Source organism: Coturnix japonica, chromosome 1, assembly GCF_054131305.1.
Source record: "Coturnix japonica strain WE chromosome 1, WE-NBRP24, whole genome shotgun sequence".
Classification (NCBI taxonomy): domain Eukaryota; kingdom Metazoa; phylum Chordata; class Aves; order Galliformes; family Phasianidae; genus Coturnix; species Coturnix japonica.
The window spans coordinates 154,755,811-154,780,225 of record NC_140663.1 but is presented as its reverse complement, the minus strand read 5'-3'; the positions used below and the strand labels follow the sequence as shown (position 1 = coordinate 154,780,225).

Sequence of the window (24,415 nt, the reverse complement as noted above, 5' to 3'; positions counted from 1 at the left end):
GATGAAGTTTCTCAGGAGACGAAGAACTGTTCAACATTGTTATGATATCCAGGATAGAAATCCTACTGGGATATTGTGCAAAGTGTGTGGAATTAAGACAAGGTGAGAGAACATCCTCTTTACCTTGTCTACAAGGATCAGAAAGAGATATAGGTCCCAGCAGCACAGACACTTTCCCACGAGGAACACAGTCTGCTGAATATAAATATTGTAGGCAGTGAGTCACCAAAGATGAAGTCATTGATTTATGCCAGGACTGCAGAGTTTGGATTTGGTGGGAGAGGATTTCTTGTCCAAATGCAGCCAGACTGTGATATGCAGTGAGTCTATTTTCTTCATATTTCATTTTCTTCATATTGCTGTACGTGTTAATTTTGCTTAACTTTCATTTTTCTAGTTGGAAATTTTGGTTTAGCTTCTCAGGAAAAACACATATTCCGGATCTTCTCATGTATCTTTCTATCATTCTATGCGCATTTTATCCTGAAAGGAAGTTGGGCAGTTATATAATTGCTATGGTTGCTTATACAACCAGTGAAAGAGATACCATTTATTCTCAGTTAAATTTACAAAGTGTCTGAAGTGAAGGAAATGACACCCTTGATGGTGTCATATGGGACACTGATATCATGAGGAGGAGGAGGAGGAGAAGAAACAGCTCTTTCTTTATAAGAATAGATTAATGACAGAGTAACAGTTCAGATATCAGGTCTGAGCTGCTGATGGTAGTTTGTTGCTACCACTCCTGCTTATACATACACTCTGTGTGCGTGTACACTGGCTAAAGGCAAGATCTTAGTTTTGAGGATCATGGTTTCATACACGGTGTGAATTTATACACAGTCCCAGATGCGCTGCATTTCATTGCTTTTTTGAGACTGCTTCTGGTTTCTTTTTGAACTCTTCCCCTGTCAATTAAAGAATAACTGCACTCTTGGTCAGCCACAGAATTTCAGTAGGCTGAGGCAGGAAGCTATTGTCATATCTACTGAGCCACACAAACTACGGCTATTGCCTTCAGAGCATTTGTAATGAAGACAGTGCCATCTCTGAAATCAATGAGGTAGCCTCCAGCACTATACAAAGCAGTTCTGCGTAGCAGTAAGAACAATGTTTATACTAGTATAGGCAGACTCTTCTTTGGCTGCTTTTCCACAAAACTTATTTTCTGAACTCACAGAATTCTCCATAAAACTACACTGTGGGCAGAAATTTGGCACTGGAGAGCAGTAACAACATTGTAACTAAGGCCTTCTTCTGTTTTCTTTTGGGAAATTAATGTTAATACGGACATCGTTAATTTGCAAGTGACTGTACCTGGTTTCAGGCATGCAGATTTCATCCTCTCTGGCATGTTTTTATGGCTCATCCTTGGTATATCACCTGCTGTTTTTACTTTGATAAGGTTGCAGTCAACAAGAAAGGGACAATGCATGTGCACAATGTCATAAGAGCCGGAAAAAAACCCAAACACATTCCATCTGCTCCACAGAAATATTTCAAACTGCTGCATTGCTGTATGATTATTTCTTTACCTGAATAAGTTAGCTAATCACATTTTCAGTTCATTCATTTGATGAAAAGCGTAATAAAAACATTTCTGCGGGCAAAGTAGAATGAAAGTTCACGGAAATAGTTGAGATTTCCTTGGAAATCTGAAAACATATATATTTTTCACTTTGTCATAAGCATCACCCCATATAAATGTTTGACGAGTTTCTACAAATTGGTTTTGTTCAGACATTTTTTTGTAGAAAAAGAAATATACTTTGATCAGTTGGCCAATTAGCTGGGATTTGCTGTAGAGAAAGAACATTTCTGGAGTTACAAAGAGCAGAAAGGCATGCAACACCTTCAGCAGCACTTTTATTCTCCCCTCTCTCCCCATCCCACTACAGCACACTACTTTCCACGAGCAGGAAGAATCACTGAGGGGGAAAGGATTGGAGTTATCTCATTGGCAGAAGCCTGAATTCCCAGCCCATGAAAGCGCATCTCCACAGCATGACATAGAAATCTTTGATTACAAATCATAAATATTTGTTCTGAGCCCATCCAAGTCTGATTGATTAATCAATGTCCATGATAATAATAATAATAATTAACAATGAGAGTTCTTACATTTAACAAAACAGAATGGGCGGTGATAAAATGAAATAATTGGCTGAAAATTTGGGATGAACAGAGTTCCTTCATCCATCAGTTCTTGCAACCTGACGTTCTTGCTCTCTCTTCAATGTATCAAGACAAGAATTTAGAGATCATTTCCATTTCTCTTTCTTTTGTTCGTGTAGAAAATAACAAACTCCAAATTTGTATCTGAGTAATTTTTGAAATGAGAATTTTCCTAATCCAACACACGTGTCTCTCTTTATCATTTCAATGGCTGAACATGCCTACCATCAATGGAAATGGAGACTAAGTCTTTATCTGAGTCCATATCACATCTATGGGAGTTTTTCCATTGACCTCAGTGTGTCAAAGGGATCAAGTACTTTATTTCATTTTATTAGAATTTCTTTCCATCAGGTTGGAGAAACAGGATATAAATAAGTTGAGTCACTGTCCCCACTGCTAACCATGCACCAAGATTAGCCAATTGGACTTGGTGTGGGATGTACCTCCAAAGAGGTCACGATCCCCATGACCGAGGAGACCATTCAGGTAGGGATGAGTGAATTTTTACTTCAAACTGATGTTATCTATCAAGGATGCTTCAAGCAGGACCTCAAGTTCCAGAAATTCCAGCACTTCCACTTCAAGGTAATATCCACGTGCAATGCTTAATTCAGAGCTTTAATTTTAGAGCAGGCAGGACTTCGCAGTCTGGAATACATCAACACAGAGAAACAATCATTTAATGTAGTAGCCAAGTACTCAGGTCACTGACAATTTACAGAAGTAAATACTCTGAAACAGTCCCTATCTTCATTGGTGTTTATATTCAGAGATAATTAGTAACTTGTGCACAGACATAAAGTAATTGAGGTAATGATTTATTTTGAACTTGTTCCTCTCTTGCAAGAGCTGCTCACACTTCTCTTCTGCAAATTAACATCACCAGGGTGAGGATCATATGACAGAGGAGGTCACAAGAGGGAAAGGAGCCATACTGCTACACATCTTCATCCTCTTCTCCTTACAAACAGTGCACTCCCTGTTAGCTAAGTCCTTGTTTGTGCAGTAAAGTGCATTTCTTTTTGATTTGTGCTTATGATTCAGAGTTGGGATCCAACCTGGACTAGTGCTGGTTTGGTCTGTTGGTGAGAAAATGCCAAAAATGCAGTTTGTTTTACAGCTTACACCTATTGACACTGCCAACAGAACTCCACTGATGGAGAGTCACACTCTTCCCAACAGCTTTTAGGTAGGGAAAAAGAAGTAATAAACAGAACAAGCCAACTTGAATGTATTCTTTCCCATCACTTCTGGCTAGAGCAGTCATTTGACAAAGGACATTTTAATATTACCTATAACTGGGTGTTTTGAAGGTTTCACTGAGGGGTGCTCATACAATCAGCCAGTTCAACACACAAATCAGTGTGTTGGTGCTCCAGGGGGACAACCCAGAACATCTCACACAGCACGGGAAGTCATAATGGAGGTGTAAATGCTGCCACCCACAGACATAGGTCGTATGAACAGAATTATTCTCACATTACTTGGTGTTTCCATCCACCACCTAAAATTCAGATTCAACTACCACTCACCTTGTAAAACTCCTTGCAATTGCTCTGCTCACACAAGCATCCATTGCTGATGGACAGAGATGGACTTCTCAGCAGCAGCATGCTTCCTTGCTTGGACAGCTTTCCATGGGCTCTCCAAAAAACAGGCTGTGGTGAGTGAAGTAATGACTTGGAAGGAGTGGAACATCCACTGCCTTCCCTGTTTGGACTTCCTCACTGGCAGGCTCCCCTTCTCTTTCTATTTAGCCTTTTACCTTGAGAGTGCTGAGCTACAGAGGAGCTGGAGATTCTTTGAGCAACTTGGTCCTGTCCTCTCTGCTGCAGCTCAAGAGCAATGAGAGCATGGTTGCCATGCTCAGTGTGGGACAGATGGCTGGAACCAGGCTTTTACACTCAATAAAGTGGCAGAACTGATAGGAGAGGAAAGCAACACACACAGATGATGTCGACAAGTTGCTTGGGTACACAAAGGTGATTTTGCTGTGGATGCCTATAGGTTTGTGGAGTAGTTGAGGCAACCCCTTTGAACACACAGGCTCAGGATTTACACCTACTAGTACCTGCAGAAGAAAAAGAAACCTATTTCTTAGTAGTCCTGATTCTGGTTTTCCATTTTATACTCAGGTTCTCCAGCAGGGATGCGTTGGCTCTGATTTATGGTTCACAAATTTTTATTGGCCATGCTCGTTCAGAATAACTCACAGCTAAAGCAATTTTTGGGGCATCCAAAAGAGCAACGCTTAAAAATAAAATTTCTGTGGCCTGCAGTGATTTAGTACCTGGCACAAGTCCTAATCAACCCCAAACTCAGCAATAAATAATTTGCAAGAACAGCTTTCTTACTGTGGCATTACTTCCTCCCCTAGTGAACAAATAACAGAGTTCTCCTTTGCGTTTCATGTTCAGAAATAATTTCTGGTGGTGTTAATGGGACTTTGCCTCTGTAGTCCAATATCTGCACAGCCATGTAGCAGTGCCACTGGAGCTGGCCTGCTCTGCTCCCTGGGTAAGGCTGAGGTTCTCAGCAGACTCTTATAACCTTGTCAATTTGGGCATCTCTTTGCAACACACAATCCAGAATACTTTTGGTTTTACCAGCAGAAAAAACAATGTCCAGTTCGCGAGATCAAGATAACTATGTGTTTTTATGTAAAGAAGGAAAAAATGCTATAGTAGCGCAGTTTGAGAGCGCAGCACCATAGAGTCTGTTTGATTTGCATTGTGCACTACTGACATATGGTCCCACGAAAACAGGCAGAAATACTCATTACAGAGTCACAAAATGCCACATGCTGTGCTCTATGGGTAACACCTTCACATTTTTCACACCAGTAGTAAGTACTCTAAAGTGCCATAACAAACAGCAAAACAAGTGTGCCAATTAAGCCTTAAATGTCCAGAGCAGATCTCTTCCTGAAAAGTCCTGTGAAGTTCTTTTCTGCTCAAAAAATTTGCTTGCCACAAATTATTTTTATGAGCACTGCAGAGCTAATGGTGCTGCAGGAGAGAACTCTGGATTCATTTCTGATTCCTGCCTCACAGCGGAATCGTTAAGTTCCAGTTGCAGGGTTTTTTATTTCTAGTGATGATGCATGAGCCAGAAAAGAGCAGAGGCTGAATGGCAGTAAAGTTGGCAGACATGAAAGATTTCCTAGTAAAAGCTGAGCAAATCAGATCAGAAACCATAAACGTGAACCTTCACGCTCTTATTTCAAACCGCACGTTTTCTTGTTTTCTTGTTTGGCATTGTTCCGTTTTGTGCATGGAATTTAGATATATAAATGAAATATACCATTACAGAGGGTATCACCGAACCCTAGTCCTGCAGCCTGACGTGCTTGTGCAGTGTTTCGGCTGTTATTCATGTTCTGTCCATTATGAATAGGGATTTGGGGCTTTCTGATTGAATTCATTTGCACAGCAAGGTAACATCCAGAGACCTCACCCTCCACACAGCTTTGTAGGAATGCTTTCCTTTCTCAAAGCAAATTCGCTCTTGGTATCTCTTCCAGTCCCAGCAGATCCTTCTGGTCCTCAGCACTGGTGAGGCTGCAACTCAAGCACCGAGTTCAGTTTTTGAGCCCCTCACTACAAGAAGGACAGTGAAACCCTGGAGTGTGTCCAGACAAGGGCAACAAAGCTGTGACAGTCTGGAGCACAAGTCTTATAGGGAGCAGCTGATGGAGCTGGGATTGTTCAGCCTGGAGAAGAGGAGGTTCAGGGGAGGCTCTCCATTACTGCTCTGCATTATTCCCTGAAAGGAGATTGTAGTGAGGTGGGATTCAGCCTCTTCTCCCAGATCAATAGGACAAAGGGGAAATGACCTTAAGTTGCACCAGGGGAGGTTCAGGTTGGATATTAGGAAATATTTCTTCTCAAAAAGAGCAGTGAAGCAGCAGCACAGCCTGCTCAGGGAGGCGGTGGAGTTAGCATCCCTGGCAGTCTTCAAGAACCGTGTAGACACAGCACTGAGGGATGTGGTTAGCAGGCATGGTGTTGATTGGCTGATGGTTGGACTAGATGATTGTAGACGTCTTTCTAACTTAATTATTCCATGACTCTTATCAGAAGTAGTACTGCATGGTATACTGATTACTTGGAGGATGGGAGCTTACACTGCCAGGTGGTTTTATGCAATGCTCTACAAAAGGACATAGTACACAGAGAGCAGGACTGCATGATTTTTGAGGAAGAATCTGCATGCAGGTGAGGGAGGATGGAGTCAAAGTGAGGGCACCGCACTGCAGTGAGTGAGCACAACAGCAAGTGCAGGAGAGTTGCTGCCTCAGTATGTAGCAGGTAAAACAATGCTGCTCTGAATGCTATATGGTGATAGTGAGTTCAATATATTTTTTTGTGTTGAGTAATTCATCTACAACTCATCATGCCTTTCAGAAGGGGCCTACAGGAAAGCTGGGAGGGACTTTTCATAATGTCAGGTAGCTACAAGATGAGGGGAAATGGCTTTAAAGTGGAAGAGGGTAGATTTAGACTAGATATTAGAAAGGCATTCTTCACTGTGAGGGTGGTGAGACACTGGAACATGTTGCCCAGAGAGGCTGTGTTCCCCCTCCCTGGAAGCATTTAAGGCTGGATGGGACTTTAAGCAACCTGGTCTAGAGGGAGGTATCTCTGCTTGTAGTAGGGGGGTTGGAACTGTATGATCTTAAAGGTCCCTTCCAACCCAAACTGTTCTAAGATCCTATAATATTACAGTGCACAAGATATACCTGCTCTGGCTGTCAGTGAGCACACTGGATGACATGACTGGATGTCATTAGAAAGCAGATGAAGAGGAAAATTTCAGCAGTAAACATACAATTAGATCTCCTCATGCTTGGGAAGCCATACATGTAAAAAAGGGAAACACTGTCCTAGCCCAGAAGAGGTAGGTCTCCAGCAAAGAGCTCGCAACTGAAGGACACAACACAAAGTCTACATGAATAAGATATCAAGTGACTTAAGAGCTAAAGGTTTTTGCTTAGTTTCAATAACTTTAACATTATAGAGTGTCAGTGGAAGACCTAACCTAGAGGCAGGAGGCAGGGAGCATGGAGGTCTTGAAATGGTCTGGGCAGAGCAGGAGACAAACGTGGAAGGACAAGGGAGCAGGGAAAGGGCATTGCAAAGGGTCATCAGTATGAGTAGAAGCTTTCTCCGGTGTAAAAGGGAGAGAAGATTGAGGGATGGATTATGTTCAGATACATGACTCAAACTGCTGGTTTTGAGCTCAATTTCTGAATAAACTGCCCTAGGATCTTCACCTGCTGCAGCCTATGACTGCACCGAGGTGCATCTCCCCAGGCTGCACACCACCACCACTACCACCACTGCTCTCCCTTCTTCTGGTAGGAGTCAGTCAAAATCAGTGATCAACATGGAAAAGACTACACACTGAACTGTGAAAACAGGAAGAGATGTATGTATTCCACCTAGATGCCCGTAGCCTTTAGCCTTCAGCCTGCACAAGCCCAGGTCGCTGAGCCAGCATGTGCTGGGCATGCTGGGATGTAGGAGGATGGCTAAGCTCATCTCTTACTTTTGTGCCCAAGTTACATGAGGAAATAACAGTTTGAAGGCAGATCAAAGGTCCATCTAGCTCAGCACCTTGCTACGGGCCAGAAGAAATTCCTTAGGGAAGATCCTTGAGAATGGGAAGTGTAGCTGCTGAGGCTCCACTTAGAGCAGCTTGTTGGCTTCCAGCAACCAGCAACTTATAGCCTCCCTGTCCCCAGGGTTGTGTCCAGACCACCAGGTTTAAACAGCCATTGCCCTACCTTCCCTGAATCTGTCTAATCCGCTCTTGGACCCATTACTTCACAGCTCTGTAATAGCTGCACTCACAGACACCACTTGGCAGCAATATGCATATGGGAGAAAACCAAGCACGCCTGAGCTTGTTAAAGAAAATAAAAATATAAGAAAGAGCGGACTTTCAGAGCTTTCCTTCCCTCCCAGCCCTCTTTTAAGGCCTTGGTTCCCCAGATTTTCTGCTTATCAGGGGTTGCTTTCTCCTTCTTCTAGCTTCTTCTGCAGGCAGAAGCCCTGCCAGGAGGATGGCAGCTGGATGAAGCACACTGATGACAACCAGCTGCTCATTGCAAGCTTTACAATGGCCCTAATGCTGTATTTCACACAAGGGCAGGCGGGCTGGGGATAGTCTAGATGAATCAGGTCATACATCTGCCATGGAAAGCATGCCCCAGATGTGTTCCACTCCTCTAATTGCCCTAGGAGCAAAGCCATTAGGTCCCTTTAAAAACTGCCCCTTTGGTGCTGCTACTACACCACTAATGATCTACCTCTGTTTAGTGCTGGCAGAAGCAATGGTTTTGCTGACCTGGGTGTGTAGCTGGTTCCTGGCCACTCCCGGGGCAAATCTCATGATTGCTGATGCCAGCGAAAAGCTACGCTGAGCCTGATGGACCCACATGGCAACAATGGCATCTGTCAGCAGAGATCGATGTTAGTGTTAAATTCAACTGTAGCTAAAGGGCATCTCTGCTGGGTTGCAACAGTAGCAAATCCACACTGAGAGCCAGATTTCAGCCAATGCGCTACAAGGGACACTTCAAAACAAGGTAAAGGGTTTTATGACCTGATTTGGCCTTATTTGCTCTGAGAACTGCTGCCATTGAGTACAGCACTAATCTGGTTTGGTCACAGTACAGTTCATGTTTTTTATGGGCTGATGACAAATTAGTATGAGGCTCATTTACTTTGCATAGAACAAGCCATCAGCTTCCAAGCTGCATGGGCAAATAGTCCTACTGATGCCGAATTACCTGCCTCTCCAGGAGCCATTTACCCACGGAGGTCTTGCTTTAAAATCTCAAGTGACCCTCACTGAGTTTCTGAGTGTGTTCTTTGTTCTACATTTCTGGAATCTCCTAGGGATGTCAGAAAATTGCTGTTGGCTTCCCAGGGGAGTGGAAACAGATACAAGAAAGACAAAGGAATACAAGAATTCATACATCCTGTGCTTCTGTGTCATCACCTCTGGTCTGCCAAGTCACAGCTGGGATATGATTCTCAGGATTTTGCCTTCTTATTCCCTTGGTCTGATACATTTCTTCAAGACACCCCACATGCATTCCCCAGGCCTGGCCATGTTCCACTACACTCATCTTCCTCCATCTCCCATAAGCAAATTCCAGCACAGTTTCACTCTGCAGCTCTCAGATTTGTAATTGCTTCTTTTGCTGCCTGGTGTGTAGAATTCACAATGTGGCAGACAATGAGAATCAGAAGCAAAGCAGCAGCTCTATCAGACAGAGCTGGACTCAGTGCACCAGCAGAGCCCAGAAGAACGAAGAGTCTCACAGGACAGCACAGGCATCTGAGATGAAGGCATGTTGCCTTGGCCAGAGCTTTCTCCTGGGGTGGCTAACGAGAGAGGTCTGCTCACACTGAGCACTGCTTGCAGAATTTCCTGGCAGTTTTTTTTTAACACCTCCTCTTGTTCTCACTTGTTATCTGTCAACAGCTGAAGCCAGTTGGCTTCGTGGAGGGTGTACAAAAGGGAGCAATGAAGAGTGGTTTTCCAATCACACAAGAAAGCAGTGCTTTGCAATGGCAACAGATATTCTGGGTTTCATGTTTTGTCATAACGCATGGAAAGTAAGAAACAGTCTGGTGTTTGCATGGTCAAGAGGAAGCAAGTGTGAGGATGACTTGAGATGGGCAGTGGGAACCCATCTCCATGTGCTGGACATTGAGAATGGCTAAAAAGCACAAAAGAATTCTGAGAAAAATACCTTAATGCTGGGGATATTCAGTTGGAAAGCCTTTGTTCATAACCTTGAGTCAGGGCGCAGGGGTGTTTGCATCACAAATGTCAGCATTGGGCACAAATAATGCTGGGGACTACCTGCTGATGAATTAAAGGTGTACCCAACCCCTCATCTCCATACACATTAATTTTATCAGCATTGTCACAGGTACAAAAAGAAGGACAAGCATGTGGAAGTTCCCAAGCCTTTGATTACACAGCATGACGGCACATTTATTACCTAGACTCGCTGGCTGCTATCTGTGTCATTTACTTGGGTGGCTTGTTCTGCCAAGTCCACATAAGTCATCAGGAGAAATGCAAACACGTTTCCAACTTTTTATATGAATTAGAGTCACGGCACAGGCTCTCTCATGCTTCATTTCTATGGAAAATACTTTCTTTATTTCGTACCCGGCAGTTTTCCTCCTACGCATCGTGCAGACAAATAAACAGCCATACAATCTAGCCAAGGAGGTTAGCAGGCCTGATACTGTGCTGAGCCAGTCTTTTACATATGTTATATATTCACCTTTTGTCTGGCATCTGCATTGCACTTGGGAAAACACTCGCACGCAAAGGGATGGGCTCTGGGGAATGGAGAAACATTATCTAGCACGGGAATACTCAATTAATTTTCAGCAAGCAGCTTTTATAATACATAACATACACTTAACATAATACACTTTGGTCTCATGCCAGAGATTTTAAATGATTAGGCTGTATCAATTTACTCTTGAAACACTGATTAAAATCTCAAAACTTTCATAGCAAATGATGCATGAACCAGAATCTGAAATGTGATGATTGAAATATTGCAATGTCACAGATTCATCACACAGCCTTTCCAAATCTACTCTTGGTTTCAGCTGGCCCCTTAAATGCTCTGCTCACGCGTCCCAGTGATCAACTCTTTTCTCTCGCTTCATCTCCCCCTCCCCAACCCTTCGCTTCTTGGAAAGATAATAGCCAGGCCTTAATTGAAGCAAACAGGTCATTAAAATAGTAATTTTGTAGACATTTGCACTGACAGACATTCATTCACTGCCAAAGACAAGCAAAGAATCAAGGACTGGATATTGCATGCACATTAATTCTACCATGGGCCCAATCAAAGTTAAACATCCTCCTCCCTTCTTACTGTGAGAAATTTCCACTGGACACAGAACTAAAACAAAGACAACCGAAAAAAAATTACCATTCAGTTCTTGCCCTGTGAATCACACCTTGAAGCAGGCCTTGTCAAACAACATCACACTCTCTCCACTGAGAAGGACTCCCATCTCCCATTCTTTGGGACACTCTCATATCTATTAGCTATTGCAGATAAGACAGGTCAAGTCACCCCAATTACTTTTATGACCTCTCTGTAGGATGGCTCTCATCACAACGTCACTAAAATGCACTTCTTTTTTTCTCACTGGAATCCAGACACTCCAAGCCAAATTTCCTGCTCTGCAAAGCACGGTGTCCAACAACATGGCCTGATATAGAACAATGCACTAGAGTGTGCTTGAAATGTTAGTTCAGTAGTGAGCCACAGCAATTAATCTAGTATTGGGTCTCAAAAGTCTGTACAATTAAGTAGACTTGGCCTTCTTTGAGTTGCTGCTTCCAGGACCTTTCCCCAGCTGTAAACCTGCAATACCTCCAGGGAAGGTGATGTATGACCCAGGTAAGTGGCTGGTGAGGGCATCCTGACCTGCCCCATGATGGGAGGGCATTCACTGCCCTGAAGGCAGGTAGCTGAGCTTCAGCTTATCCTGTCTGACTCCAGGTCAAGCTCAGAGTCTTATTATAAATGGGATTTTTCTTCCCCACGATCAGCAGAAGGAGGCATCACGAGGACCCTTGTCAGCACTCAAATGAAGATATAATTCTGTCTACAGTGACTCTGGAGTGAACTGAACTAACAAGCATTCAATTACATGTGTAAAACAAGGCAGGGTGGCCAGGGCCAGGCAGCAGCTCATGTAGCTGCCTCCATATGAACTACCTGTGTGCTCTATTGCCAAGTCCATTGGCAGGTTAAGGCCAATGTGCCTAACCACAGTGGATATCCCATCTGCACCAAAGGGTATTCAAGGCCAGGTGGGATGGAGCCCTGGGCAGTGTGATTTAGTGTCCTATTTAGAGGCTGCTAACCCTGTCCCAGGCAGGGGGTTGGAACTCAGTGATCTCTGAGGACTCTTCCCATCCAGGCCATTCTATGGTGCTACGATTCCACAAAGTAGGGCCTGGGGAGATGAACTCTGTTCCAGATCTGTCAGGGACTACACAAGGGAAAAGCCAGAAGAACAGCATATCACCATCTCAAGGTGCTGTCCCCAAGGCTCCCTCCTACCCACCTGTGATGCAGTGCTTTCATGCTGTTCTTTCTGCATTTCTGAAACCATGTCCATGAGCTCCCTGTGGTCCACCACGTCTCACATGTCACCATTCAGGGACAACTTCTGTGCTCTTTTCAGAGCTTTTCTCTTCTTCAGCTCAAGCTGCATGTATGCAAGGGGGAAAAAAAAAGTCCTGAATGAGATCATTTTTCTCTTCTCATCTAAGACATTCAGCCTGCTAGTCAGGGTTACTGGAATAAAGCAGGGAAGCTTTTTCCACAGCGAGCCATCTGGTTGACATAGACTCACACTGATGCTAATCTGTTGCTTTTTTTCTTTTTCTTTCTTTCTTATTTTTTTTTTTAATATATATAATTTTTTATTTTTTTTTTTCCCGAGGAACACTTCATCTGCAGCTGTAAATTCGGATCTGCTCCCTCTGTGTGCAGAGCATTCATTCTGCACACTTATTTATTACCGCATTATGCCCCATTCTAGGTGTCAGGAAATCACTGTTATCCTTGGTGTGTCTACGTTGTTCTAATGTCAGGGATGTACTTTCAAATGGAAATTAAGCAATTATGTTTCACATGGGGAAACCTGACAGATGCATAGATTTTTACACCACTGGCAATGTCGCTGTCACAAAAGCAGACATTGTTCTCGGCGGGCTGTCAAAGAAATATAATGTATTTCAAGAGCAAAGGGGGGTGGGGTGAGGACTGGGGCGGGGACGTGGGGTAATTAACTGCATGATTCAAGTTCATAGATCACGGGGCTGTTTAACTTCAAGATGCAGTAAGGACAGGACAATGGGTCTACTTAACCCATCCTTGGAAAGGAGCCTGGCGGTAGCCTTTTAAAATAGAAATACACGTTTTCAACCCTATCTTAACTTCCACATAGGGTTAAACCAGCATGCTGCTGCATGAATCATAGAACCGTTAAGGTTGGAAAAGACAATCGAGATCATCTTGTCCAGCAGTCAGCTCATCAACACCATGCCTCACCATGCCCACTAACCGTGTGCTTCATCCACACAGTTCTTGAACACCTCCAGGGACGGTGACTCCATCACCTCCCTGGGCAGCCTGTGCCGCTGCCTCACCACTTTTATTGAGAAGAAACTTCTCTTAATACCCAACCTGAACCTCCCCTGGTGCTACTGGAGGCTGCTTCCTCTTGTCCTACGCTTGTTATTCACACTGCTTTGCTAGCAGTTTTAATGCAGTAGAGCCACTTAAGTACCATATGGATGGGAGAGCCATGCCACATCCGTGTTCATCTAATGTCAGCTCTGCATTTGCCAGACAGCATCCTCAGTGTAGGGAGCTGAGGTCCTGCACCCAGTAATGACTGAGTTCCATAGCATATGGCTTGAGTTTCTGCTCAGCCCACATTGTTGTCGTGCAGCTCATGTGGTACAGCCCTCGCTCCTCCTCCTTGCCTTCCCCTGGTTATTTTTGGCTGCATTCAGCAGCATTCTATGTAATTATGCCCTGCCCTTGACCGTTAGCTTCATCCTGCTTCCCAGGAGCTGTTGACCAACAGCAGCCCACAGTCATCAGGCAGTCAGCATGGACCAAGGAGTTGTGCTTATGCCAGGAAATCAACATGAATTTGGAGCCCAAGGAACAAGCTGAAGAATAAAGTCTTTTAAAAAATGTTTCAATCAGATATTCAGTAAATACATGGCATTCAGTAAGGGCTGCACATCAAAAACAAAGCATCTAAATAAATCAACTTAAAGGCAGTATCAAAAAGCACTGAATACTGCTCGGGGAGGACTTTTTGTTTTTGCTTAATGGATATTTTAGATGGGCAAATCATTCTTCAGTAAGGCACAGTTCCTATGGTCGAGTTTACAAGGGTCAGCTGGAGATCAAGACTCCTGGTAAGCCAAGGGCTGCACCAAACATAGCTGAAGAAATGGGTCTTGCCTCAAGGAGTTCACCTTAAAAATACAAGGCATCACTAAACCACAGGCAGGGGGAAAAACACAGATTTCAGTCTTTCCTCTCTCTCCTCCATGAGGAAATAAAGGTGTGCCTCATCCCAGATCTCAGCGGGGTTTTAGAGGAAGTCAAGAACCAAATCAAAATGACTCAGATGCCAGCTACACCTCTTCAACTCTTCCTGTTAGGAAGGTCAGCTTTACCAGTGGGAGAGGGAAAAAATAAACACAGATGTGGGTTCAGATTTAGCAGGATGGAGATGCCTGAGGTCTGAAGCTCCCAGAGGCATTTGTTTGCTCCTGGATACATCTGCTGTGTCCAGAGAGATGACCCTACTCCATTCCTGCAGCCCAAAGAACCTGTCTGGAAGCTGCAATCCATAGGTCTTGGGCAGGAAACCAGCACAGATGTATCTGGCTGCAGGACAGAAACCTGTCCGGCACTGTCTTCTCCAACTCCCTGCTCCCTTCTCCTGCTGACCTATCTGCCCTGGCCCCAGCTTCTGTTTTAATTCTTTCCCTGATCCCCCTCAAGAATGTGTCCCCTGTTCATTAAGTCCTTACTTATTTCATCCCTAGCCACATGACAGGAGACAAAACTTGAAAGCAGTGCTTGAGGATGTTAAAGATTGCTGAAAGGACTAGTGGTGCTGTTACGAGAATACTATTGGAAACTGTGTCAAAAATGTCGCTAAAATCAGCAAAGTGATGCCTGATGCCCTTCTCTCAACCACAATCCCAAGCATTTCCCCTTCATTCATGAGTACCTGGTACTGTTAGGATAAGAGCTTGCTCTCTGTCAACCCATCAATGTGCTAATACCTGCTGATTATTTAAACTCAAAAGTTCCAAACTCCAGGGCAGAATTGAGCTACACAAGTCCTATTATTTTCAATAGGATTTATGTGGTTAAATTTTGGCAGAGTTTAAAACACCTCTGTGTATCCAGGGCAGAACACATGGACACAAGGATGAAGGCATCTGAGCAAGCCACTGCTTGTAGTTATTCTCCAAGTCCCCTGGGATAGATACTTCTCAGTGGTCTTCAAAGCCAAGCAGAACTTTTCATGCACTGTAAAAGTAAATCGTCCTCTGCAAAGAACTGCTGAGTAGGACCCTGGAAAACTCTGGTCCCAGAATCCCTCTGATCCTTACAAGTGCTACTAAGCCAACTCATTTCTGCGGTGGTTTTCTCTTAAAAAGGTCCAGTAAGATTTTCTCCTTATGGTTGCACACTACCGAGTGCTTTTCACATCCCATTCGTACAACTAAAGAAAAGCATTTACTGCTTAACTTCCTGACAAAAGGAGGGGATGGAAAAGTGCTGAGCTCTGGTTGTCTTTGTTCTCCCTTGCTGTCCAAGCTCTGATTCTCTCCCCTCTCTACTTCTGCCCTTGAGCACATGCTTGCAGACCTCGCAAGCTGCTGAGTTAATGTGCCATCCAGTATGTTACCTTGGCAGCAATCATCCCACTACAACCCTACGTTCTTCTGCTGGGCTTATAGTTCAATACTCCAGGAAGGCCAGAGGTTTCAATCTGTGCTTACTAAAGCAGCACAAAAGCTCTAGGGGCTTTTGCTTGTGGGAGCAATTGGTTGTCCTAAATCCTCCACAAAGCTTCTATTCCTTAGGGCACAGCCTAACAACTTTTGCTGGATTTAGAAGAAAACTTCCCTCTGCTGAGGTTTGGGAGCCCAGGTCAGGGCCCGGACTCTCTATTGTCAGCCTCCCATAGTGTCATGAACCAAGTGGTAATCCCACACTGCTTTTCCTGAAATCAGAGCAAATTGGTGTCTCTGTGTAGTTCCATTCTCCAAGGAGGTATTCTTCCTTGTGGTAGGCGTGTGGGAATATGGAAAAGTTCAGGTTGAGTTCACGGGGTTCAATTTTAAATATATTTTTATTTAAATGTAATCCTGTCACAAATCACTGTGATGAGGCTGGGAGACATAATTCACAGTTTATAGATTGAAGGCTGAGGGACAGAGAGCTGAAGGGTATGCTTGGATATACTCTTTCAGCTGAGCCTTAACAGCTTAAGCATTTATGACCCCTTGGCTGCTGGCTGCTGCTTTAATTCACACTGAAAGCCCGGATGTACCTCACCAATACCTCACAGCATCACAGCCAGAGGGGTGGGGGGCAGTTAACAGCTGAGAAACAATAACTGGAAATTAAGGGTCTAAAACTCCTTAAAATCAGTCACAAGCGCATGTCTGGAAAAGGGGGTCTGGATAAACTAGCCTACCTTCATTGCTTGCTTGCTAAGCAGGCAGCTTAGTTCAATTTCCCAGTGCTTCCTTGTGTGCTGGTGGGAATGTTTCAGGCACTGGAGAGTGGACTCCAAAACAAGCACTAACAAATGTTGCCCTTACAATCACAGAACAGTAAATTGTGAGGGAGGGAGGAGGTAACAAGTCAAGGAACCTCAGCCACTCCATATGTCTTCCTCTCCAGAAATCTCAGCATCTCTGTAGCCCTCCTTTGATGCTCTCTAATGGTTTTACATCCTTTTTGTACTGTGGTGCTCAAAACCCCACACAGTACTGGAGGTGAGCCATAGCTCCAGTGGACGATTCTTCCTGGAATATAGTCACCTTTTCAGGATTCTCTTTATTAATAATGGAGAACCTGCATAGAGGTTCAACTTGCAGGTGATTAAAATGAAGTGAAATGAGTGGCTTACTTCATAGAATAGAATCATAGAACAGTTTGGGTTGGTAAGGACCTTTAAGATCATCTAGTTCCAACCCTCCTACTACAGGCAGAAACACCTCCCTCTAGACCAGGTTGCTCACAGCCCCATCCAGCCTGGCCTTGAATGCTTCCAGGGAGGGGGCATCCACAACCTCTCTGGGCAACCTGTTCCAGTACCTCACCACTCTCAGTAAAGAACTTCTTCGTAATATCTAGTCTATAACTACCCTCTTGCACTTAGCATCTTCAGAAAAAGAACCCAGCTCTCAAAGTGAAAAAGCAAAGGATGAACATAATGAATGCTCATTCAGTGAACATACACCAAACCGAGAAGCTGAATTTTAATGCACAGCTTTTCAATTTTCAATCAGCTTTCCTTTTAAAACAGTTGTTGAACCTCAGAGAGGCATGGTTTTAGCTGTGGTAACATTGCTTGTTTCGCAACCAAATGCATTGAAAAGGGCTCTTTGGAAAAAGTAGGGACATTTGTGATGTGACAGACCCCAAAAGATTTAAGTGTTGGGCACATAAGGTACTGGAGAGCTAACCTAAGACCCTTAAGCTGTGACAATTGTCCAGCCTTTGCATTACTTTGCAAATTGTCTTTATTAAGCTTAGCAGTGTAAATGCCATTTCACATTTAAACAGAAGGTGCTTTATGTGCTTTGTCCTTAGCACTGGTCATTCTGTTTCAACAGAAAACTGCTGGCAAGCGATGGGTCTGAAATGGTATAAACCTTATTGCTTTTTGTGCTTGGTTCTCATTAATACCAATAAACCAATCTAATTGCCAAAAAAAACAAACCAACAAAAAACCAACCAAACAATGCACACAGAAAACCCCTCTACATTCGCTTTGTCCTTTGTTCTCTGAATTTTGCAAAAGAAATGGCAGTAAGTCTACTAACAGCCCTGCAGCCTCATATCAATACTTGGCGAAACCAGAATAATGATCTGACTGAGGAACTGCTTTTCCTTTGAGTCTGATTGAACACCTTCTACGAAACAAAAACACCACCATGAAGAAAAAAAAAGACCCCAATAACCCAACCCAAAACAAAACCAGAGAAAAAAACAACGAGCAAGCAAACAACTAAAAGTAATAAATAAAAACAACTACACGTATACAGATGGGAACATAGATGGGTTTTCACTAGACTACCTGTACAGTGAAGTCCTCAACGGTTAAAGACTGCAGCACTGAATCTTTCTTACCAAAACTCTTAGATTTGTATCTATCTCAGGATTCATTTTTTCCCTTCAGCTCAGTCTAAGAGTGGCCAGTGGAACTTGCATTCTGATGGAACCGCATTTCTCTTCATTATTTCTCTGTGAAATTAATGAATAACCAACAAATTATTCCAAATTTATTTATTTATTTATTTATTTATTTATTTGCACGAGTTAGAAGTAAAATCTGAAATTAAAAAAAATGGAACAATAGTTTTCTGAAATATATAGCCTTATTTTTACATCAAGTACTTTTTGAATACAAGTTAGAAAAATAGAAACTTCACCTTGGACCCACATAATATTCATGCGTTATCGCCCAGAAAACTAAAACACATACATTCCTTTTCCTTGAAAAGGGACAGTGAACATTGACAAGTGTGAAGGTAACAAAGAATTCAGTGCAAATTTCTCAAATTCCCTTTCATACCTGATTTGTAAAAGGTTCACAGTTCAGTTCTTTCCTATTTTGAAACAAAAAAAATAACTATGAACGCAAAGGAAAACTGAATACACCGACACCTCTTCATCTTTCAGATTTCAGGAATGTCCTAGTGAACTCTTCTGGATGTTCTTGTTTGACTTGAAGTCGGACGAATCTTGTGGAAGCAAAGCATCTCTTGATTTCTGATCTAGAATGCCTCAAACACATTCAAGATTTACAGAACATTTTGGTCATGTGCTGTAGGTATTACAGTGAATTGGGTTCATAGTTAAAATGCATAGAAATAAACATCCATGATGCTTAAAATCCCGTCCCTCGTTACTTTAAAAGTTCTATAACAAAAAATTAGATAGCAAAGGCAGTTTGATAAAGTTATCTAAGTTTAAAATGTCAGTCTTCGTCTTGGCATATCATTAAGGATCTCATTAGCATCCATTTCCTCCATATTTTACATGAACTCTGGTTGACATTCCATAGAAAACATCTTTTATAGATTCAGAACAATAATATAATGAGGTCTCTCTTATTTCTTTTGTTCTTACCTAAAGGACTATATAGGCTTCGGCTTTGTTCTCAACACTAGAAAACGTACATGTTGATTTAATCATGGTTAGGTTTCATTCCCCCAGGAAGAAAAAAACAGAACTACAACTTCTCCATTAGCCCCTTTCAACACACACCCTCGCTCTAGCCTTAGCACTTCAAGAATCAGCCTGCTCACACATACTGAGCCAGGTAACCTCTTCTGGATACCAGAATAGGGTTGGACAAAATCATTCATATTAAGTTCAGCGTAATAAGTCTTAAGAAGAAAAAAACTGAAATGTCCTTAAAATATAAAAAGTTAACATTTTCCATTCTTTGATGCTTTTAAGTCTGAACAATTGGACTTCTAGTCCATAAGAGAATTTTGCTGAACTTGGCTGGAATTTGAAATATAAATGTGAAAATTGCATAAAGCATTTTGCTACACAAGCCTCTAATTCTTGAAATTACCGCCACTAAAATCATTTGCTCGGTTAAAAACAACCAGAAAATAGAAAATTCATATAAAATCATGTAATTACATAGTACTTGCTCAAGGATGCTGTTGGTCTGATCTTGCAGAATACATAGGCAGGTGCTTAATTTTAAGCACGTGAGTCACTGTGCCAAGAGAGGTTTCATGGCAAACACTAATGCACAAATATTAGTTAGACCAGCTCTTCCACTTCAAGATAAGCATAGACATAAGTGCTTTGCTGGATATGGATCAGGATGCTCAGCACCTAACAGGACTTTAGGCGCTGGTCCAGCAAAGCACTTATCCACACGAACAACACTGCTGACTTTAAGATCACTGCTCATGTGCTTAACATTAGGCATGCTTGTAAGTGCTTTCCTGGAAGGGCCTGATAGACCAATAGTGGATAAGCTATAAAATCTGAAGCACTGTATGTTTAACACACCGCATATTTAACAATGTTAATCTGCTGAGATTTGCTTTTTCTTGGAACAGGGCATGTCTAACTTTAAGCATTTATTTTCAGAAAGTGTGTTAAAAAAGCCTTTAAAAGCTGCTTTGAGATTATGGCAATTTAAAATAATATTAGCAAGTCTCCTCATGCTTCTTTAATTTCTTCTTTGAATGTTTTTGTGCAGGCATCTAAAAAGAAAAGAAAAAAACCCTAGGCATAAGAATTCATCTATTCAAGTAAGCATCCATGCATTTACTTTCTCTCTAAAAGCCATTAAGTCAGTTGCAATTAACACCTGAAAGAATCACTGACTCTTCTAAATTTCAGATCTGAATTCAAATTCTACCAACTGTGCCATCATTTTCACTGAAAAAATAAATAAATCATCAATTGTCACTTCTACAAATAGAACCAATTTTATTACTTCAGACTGAAACTAATGTGCAAGTCCAAACCTGATATATCCCCAAGTCAGTGCTTTGTTTCCATATGAAGTTTTCCATGCCCACTGATGTCAGCCTGTTTGCAATGTGAAGTCTTAAAAGAGTGGGACTACAAGAGCAGCTTAATCCAAAACCAACCGCAATAAAAGCATCGCAACTCATCAGATATTTACACGAGTGTGTAGAAACAGCACGCTAATTCTGAATGAGGAATAAAGTAAAACCACATTTCTGAATGGTGCTGGCATACTGTCTCGAACTAAGCTAACCAAGCAAGAAATAGCAAAGCAGCACTTCATAACGACCTAGTGCTACTGCTGGCCAGTCATTGTAACTATATTTAAATCCTCACTGTGGTAGGAAATATTGTTATATGTATTTGGCACCATGCGTTCTTCATAACTTCTCGCAGCTACATGTTAAGGAAGTTTCAAAGTTACTAAATGTATTTCATTCCTTCCTAACAGGAAAAGAGCTTTGTTTTCACATGAAAGCTGTAATGGCTCTTGGAAACGGCTTGTGTTCTTCTATCGTGCACCAGTTTCTGCCCAAAGACACAGTAACTATTCCAACTACAGTTGTTGTAAGTTACAGCACAGCAGCCAGCTGAAGTTGAGATGTGACAAACTACAGCACAGTACAAGCATGTACAGAAGAACTCTAGGCTATTTCTTACATGCAGATTGATGTGAAAGCAATGTCTAGAGAAAGTAAAAAAGAAAAGCCCATATCAGAAGTCCCCAAAAGCCTTCCATCCGTATCAGGACTGCCCTTCTGTCCTGAAGTCTGACAGAGAAACAGGGTTTGTTCTTAGAAGTGTTCTCAAATTGTTCAGTCAATTAACAGTTTGATGCATTCCCAAAGCTATTTAAAAACATACTGAAAGAAGCAGATTTATGTATCCAGAATGAGAAATACTATCATCTGTCCTACTTCACCACTTGCTTCTTCTGAAATCTCTCATTCATGTTTTTCTGCTTAAATGCCCATTCCACACTTGCTTCCTTTCTCATAATTTCCCAATGCTTTGAGTTGGCTTTCTCTTTAAGTGCTGCAGTTTCTTTCCTCTTGTTTTCCAAAACATTCCCTAAGATGAGGCTTACTGCACACAGCCTCACCATTAACATGACAATAAACGTCCAACTGTTCCTTTTTCATTACGTTATCCTGCACTTTCATTAGCGTTCTTCAAAAGGCTTCATCATTGGTGCATCCCTTTTTGTACCCATACCAACTTGGAAGGCATCTTTCATTCTCAAAAGAAACTGCTGGGCTAAGTCGAATGCTTTTCAAAACCTGACCCTTCCAAGTTCACAACTGCAGTTGCTCATTCCGGGCTCAACGAGTACTTGTTATTTCCAATTCACAGTAAGAAAACCCTCTGGATAAACAAATATGTCTGCTGCAGGGTTTGTTTTCACTTTAGTCCAGACAAGTAAGGCAGAAAAGAAAGGCAAGATGGCAATTCCCAAAATTATCACAATGACACGTACTGTTATTTTTTAAACTTACCTAATAGACCTTTCTCTAAACTTCCACATAACTCCCACCGTTTTTCTGTGTGTCCCCTACCATTGCCTAGCCCCATATATTGATTTAGAAAGCTTTACATTCACGAGTGGAATTTTATTAAAGTACCAAATGACTTGGGAGAATGATTCGAACTAAAAACAAAATCAACAGAGTCTGAATCACACATTACTGTTCGGATGTATACCGAGAAATGCTACAAACTGTCTTCCAGAAATAAGGAAGACATAGCAATGATTCTTCAGAATGTCTGAAAAGTGTTTATTTATTCTAAAGAATGTCATTCTGGGTCCACTTTGGATAAACTGGGAGAAGTAACTCTACACTTATTCAGTCTTTTCATTGGCGGTTGCAACATAGTAGACATCTGTATCAATCTGTATAATACATGAATACTTTGCAATGAAGAAAGAATATGTACAAGAGTGAGTTGTATGTTCAAGCTGCGGTCCAACCCTGCACACATCCTCATAAACCTAAATCTTATCTAAGATACTCAACAGTTTTAATTTTGTATCCAACACCACATAGGCTTTTTCAAATGCACACTTCTGTCTTTAAGTAAATCCTTCCCTGATTATTTTTGTAAGGACCTCGGAACTAAACATAAAATAATCCCTTATTACTATGTGTTAAGAGATTTATCATTTAAGCCCACAGCAATGCTGTAAATCTTTAAGGATTACAATTCGTACACAGAAAAATTCCAAAAGCCCACAAGAAAAGCCTTGAAGCTGAACCCAACCCTTGAAACATACAGAACACACAATAAACACAAACTGTTATACAAAGCACTTTATTGCATTACATGGATGTTGAAATTTATCACAATTGTTTCCAGCACGTTGCAAACCAAAATCCCAATACATCTTTGCCTTGATAAACTGGCGCTAATGGTGATGCACTTCAGCACCTAGATTCTCATCAACAGAGAAATCTGATTATGCCACCCCATTTGGGTGTTATACTGAGTAAAAACCTCCAGAGCGTTTCAAAAAACGACACTCCTAATGAACAAAAATCCTTTCCTTTAACACTTGTCACAGGAAAGGCCACGTCTATAGAATGAAGTGCAATGAAAAAACTCTGTGGTGATCTTGACTGAAGTTGCCCTGGAAGATGAATTAATATGGCTGCACTGTATGGTACATGCTAAATCCAGGCTGGAATTTCTCCATGGTACTGAGACAACAGCAGTCCCACAGATACCTTCATCACACTCCACCACAGACACAGACGTGTCTCAAATACACTAGTAACAAAAACAAAACAAAACAAAACCAACCAAGAAATAGCTTAATGTAAAAGTAACCACTATATAAAACTTTTTTCAAGAACAAGTGTTCATTTTGATGCTTTAGGTTTGGAGCTAAAAAAAGAAGAAATGGATTTCATTCCACTCTTATCAACTTTGGCCAGAGCCTTCTGAGCTGCAGACATCTTGGTGTTTGTCTGTGAGTGAAATGAGGAACAGAACAAGTTAAAAAGCATGTCCATAGGAGGGGAGTATAAGGTACAAACTCCTATAATAGTCAAGTCAAGTAAGAATCTGAATTACTTTTTTAGCAAGATAATGCTATGCAGGCTTTAAATTCTAGGGAGATAAAAAAACACCTTACAAAACAAATTTGAGATTATTCAATCAGAAAAATACTTGTCATAAACTGCTTAACCTCAGACAAAGACAGAGAATCAATTACAAGGAAAAGGAGGCGAAACATCTTTTCCTTTCTGCAGAATGAGATATCCCAACTCAAACGTTTACTTTTGGATAATCCCTGAGTGTACATTAAGAGGAATAATGCATGCAATATAACAGATGCATACTGTACCCTCCGACTCAATCTCATGATTATGCTGTCAGCAGGCTGAATTACAGCCTTGCATTACTGATGATGAATAATTCACACTGATTTATTATCAAATTCTTCATGTGCAGCAAAATAAAGAGAAAAGAAACCGAAGAACTGAGAATGAAGAAGGTAACCAACATTTGCAAAGCACTTTGAGGCCACTGGGACAACTTCCCAGACTTCTACACCTAAAACACATTTTATGAGGCTTTTTTTTTCCTTTGTTTAAACAGAGCTGACCTCTTTTCTTTCTTACATTTTAAAATGTTATGTTTTAAATCTCTAGGTGTTCCCCCTATTAAGAAAACTTCACATTGTCCTTCCTTTAGGATATTTCTCAGACTGCAGGACCTCATAATCACACTACTTGGGATAAGCTTGAAGGTTACAGACAAGATGGAGATATATAACTACAGTATGACTGTGTTACTGTACAAACATAAACAATGCTTAAAGAAAGAAAAAGAGTACTATACTATATGGAATCCAATAGCTATCTTTCCCAGAATCTCTCA

The 24,415-nt window shown here is 41.8% G+C and overlaps 1 protein-coding gene and 1 long non-coding RNA gene across 8 annotated transcripts in view; both read right to left on the bottom strand.

Moving 5' to 3' along the window:
* Positions 1-1,849: 1,849 nt before the first annotated feature.
* Positions 1,850-13,189, bottom strand: LOC146762795 (uncharacterized). Its single transcript, XR_014942138.1, has 2 exons — positions 3,711-13,189; positions 1,850-2,826 (listed from the first exon to the last, which is right to left on the bottom strand). It is a non-coding gene; the product is annotated as an uncharacterized LOC146762795 (long non-coding RNA).
* A 5,109-nt stretch (positions 13,190-18,298) lies between these two features.
* RNASEH2B (ribonuclease H2 subunit B) overlaps positions 18,299-24,415 on the bottom strand; it is a 40,121-nt gene continuing 34,004 nt past the window's right edge. For 5 of the 7 annotated variants that reach the window (XM_085536218.1, XM_015851854.3, XM_085536216.1 and 2 more), the window contains one exon: positions 22,828-23,499. In XM_085536218.1, coding sequence (XP_085392344.1) covers positions 23,392-23,499 — 108 coding nt within the window. In that variant the 3' untranslated portion in view covers positions 22,828-23,391. Of the gene's footprint in view, positions 20,263-22,827; positions 23,500-24,415 lie in introns of those variants that run through there. The other 2 variants (XM_085536220.1, XM_015851856.2) reach the window with 1 other exon arrangement.